Consider the following 2123-nt stretch of genomic DNA (forward strand, 5'->3'; position numbering starts at 1 on the left):
CATCTCCTCTCTCCCTTCTCCTCTCATCCTCTCCTCTCCTCTCCCCCTCCCTTATCCTCTCACTCCTCTCCTCCATCTGCTCCCCTCTCCTCTTCTCTCCCATTCTCTTCTCCCCACGCCCCCCCCCCCTTTCAGCAAGTTTAAGTCCAGCCTGTCAGGGGAGCAGAAGCAGGATTTCTTCCCGGAGGTGAAGTCCGTGAAACTGACTTTGGAGGCCGAGGGGTCCAGCGCATCGTCTGCCGCCACTGTCAGCAAGGTCCCGGGTACGCACTTCCAGCCTTCCACCTCAGGGTCTTCATCTTCATCTTCATCATCATCGAGTTGGTCGACGGGATCAGGGTCGAAGGACGGGCCCAAGAAAACGATCACGGAGCTGGGTGGGGGGGGTGGTGGTGGGGGTACGAGGGGGGATGGAGATGGGGATTTCTTTAAGGGTTTGGGCGGACTCGGCGGAGGGCTGGGGAGTCTTGGAGGCGGAGATTTCACCTCTACCGGTCACCAGACCACGCAGATTTCGAGCTGCACCAAGACAATAAAGAAGACGACAGTGCATACGAAGGACGGGCCGGTGGAACGCATCGAGGAAGTTTCGAGCGGACCAGGCTGTGAGGCAATGAAGCTCGGCGGCGGCGGAGGAGGGATTGGGGACTTCTTCCCCTCCTCTTCCTCCTCATTCACCAAAACCACAAGCCACGGCAGTTCCAAGGGAGGCAGTAGCCTCCTCAGCAGTACCAAGACCGGCGGCGCTGCCGATGGCTTCGGAGCTGATTCATTCGGAATGGATCTCGGAGCGTTTATGCGCGGGAATGAGGACGATGATGTCCCGGATTTCCACAGCCAAACCCACGGCGTGAAAACTAGCGTCCGGAGCAAACGGCAGGCAGGTTATGTAGGAAAAAGTACATCTGACCAGGAGTAACTGCCCAATATCTGACCTAGCTAGCCGCCGTTTAGCCACTGTTAGTATCTTAGCCTAGTGGCCGTTAGCAATTAACATGTTAGCCTCCATTAGCACCTTAGCCAAACTGACATTAGCGATTAGCAGCTTAGCCTAGCGGCCGTTAGCGGTGAGAAGTGAAACGTTTCTATTTTTTGTCGTAGCTCAAATCAAATCCTAGAATATGATCAACAGTAGCCTAATTAATAAACAGTAGCTTAATTAATAAACTTTTGTAAAGTAGTTCAGCCAATTGCTCATTTGATGTGTTTGTGTTAAAAAAAAAAAAAAATCTAACAAATTGTCTAAAATAAGTTTCCAGAGATACTGTCTAAAATATGCTGTACTATACATAATAGTGTATTCTCAACCGCCCCTGAGCTGACTACCAGAAGGGGTTCGGAGGGGTAAAGGGGAGGTATGGCTGAGGGTAAAACACATCTTCTGACCCGGGCACCTGAGGGTAGAGCTAGAAGACCGTGAGGGAAGAGGTTAGCATGAGGGAGGGAAAGAAGGAGAGGGGAAGAGGTGGTGGGGGTAGGAAAAGTGAGAGAGAAAAAGAGAGAGAGAAGGATAGGGAGTGAGGGACAGAGGTAGAGAGAGAGAGATATTGCAGACTGTTGATTCTGTGAGTAGATGATTAAAATGTGTTTTTTTTTTCTGACCCTGTGAATGATGTCAATGTACTGAATGTTCATGGAAAAAACAAACAACCGGGTTAACCTCTGAACCAATCAGGTACTGCTAATGTTCAAATAACTGTTCTGAGAACAGAACGGGGTTCTAAGAACTACGTTAGAACTTCCGTTAGAACGTCCCAAACCAAGCTACTGATGCAACAATAAAAATGTGTTCACTTCAACTTCATGTTTTGTGTTGTATGTTTAAATGTCTTTTATTATTATAATTATTATTATAATTATATTATTCTTTATGCGTATGTCTCTTGGGTAAAATAAACTGTCAAAAGTTAGTGGGAAAAAAGGTATATTTTATAGTTTAAACAGAAATCAACCACAATATTAATAACAGATAAGTTAATAGCATTAATAGCATTACATGTCAATAGAAAGCTTTATAGTCCTAATTATGGTATAGGCTTATACATTGAGAATATACAGACATTAGGATATAATATGATATACATTAGGATATATAGACATTAGGATATAATATGATATACATT

At 45.9% G+C, this 2123-nt stretch overlaps 1 protein-coding gene across 1 annotated transcript in view; it reads left to right on the forward strand.

The window, feature by feature from the left end:
* Positions 1-1799, forward strand: part of LOC120030360 (fibrinogen alpha chain-like) — a 10226-nt gene extending 8427 nt beyond the window's left edge. Inside the window, exon 6 of the mRNA XM_038975743.1 lies at positions 136-1799. Coding sequence (XP_038831671.1) covers positions 136-919 — 784 coding nt within the window. The 3' untranslated portion in view covers positions 920-1799. The remainder of the gene's footprint in view (positions 1-135) is intronic.
* Positions 1800-2123: the final 324 nt, after the last annotated feature.

This window comes from Salvelinus namaycush, chromosome 36 (genome assembly GCF_016432855.1).
Source record: "Salvelinus namaycush isolate Seneca chromosome 36, SaNama_1.0, whole genome shotgun sequence".
NCBI lineage: Eukaryota > Metazoa > Chordata > Actinopteri > Salmoniformes > Salmonidae > Salvelinus > Salvelinus namaycush.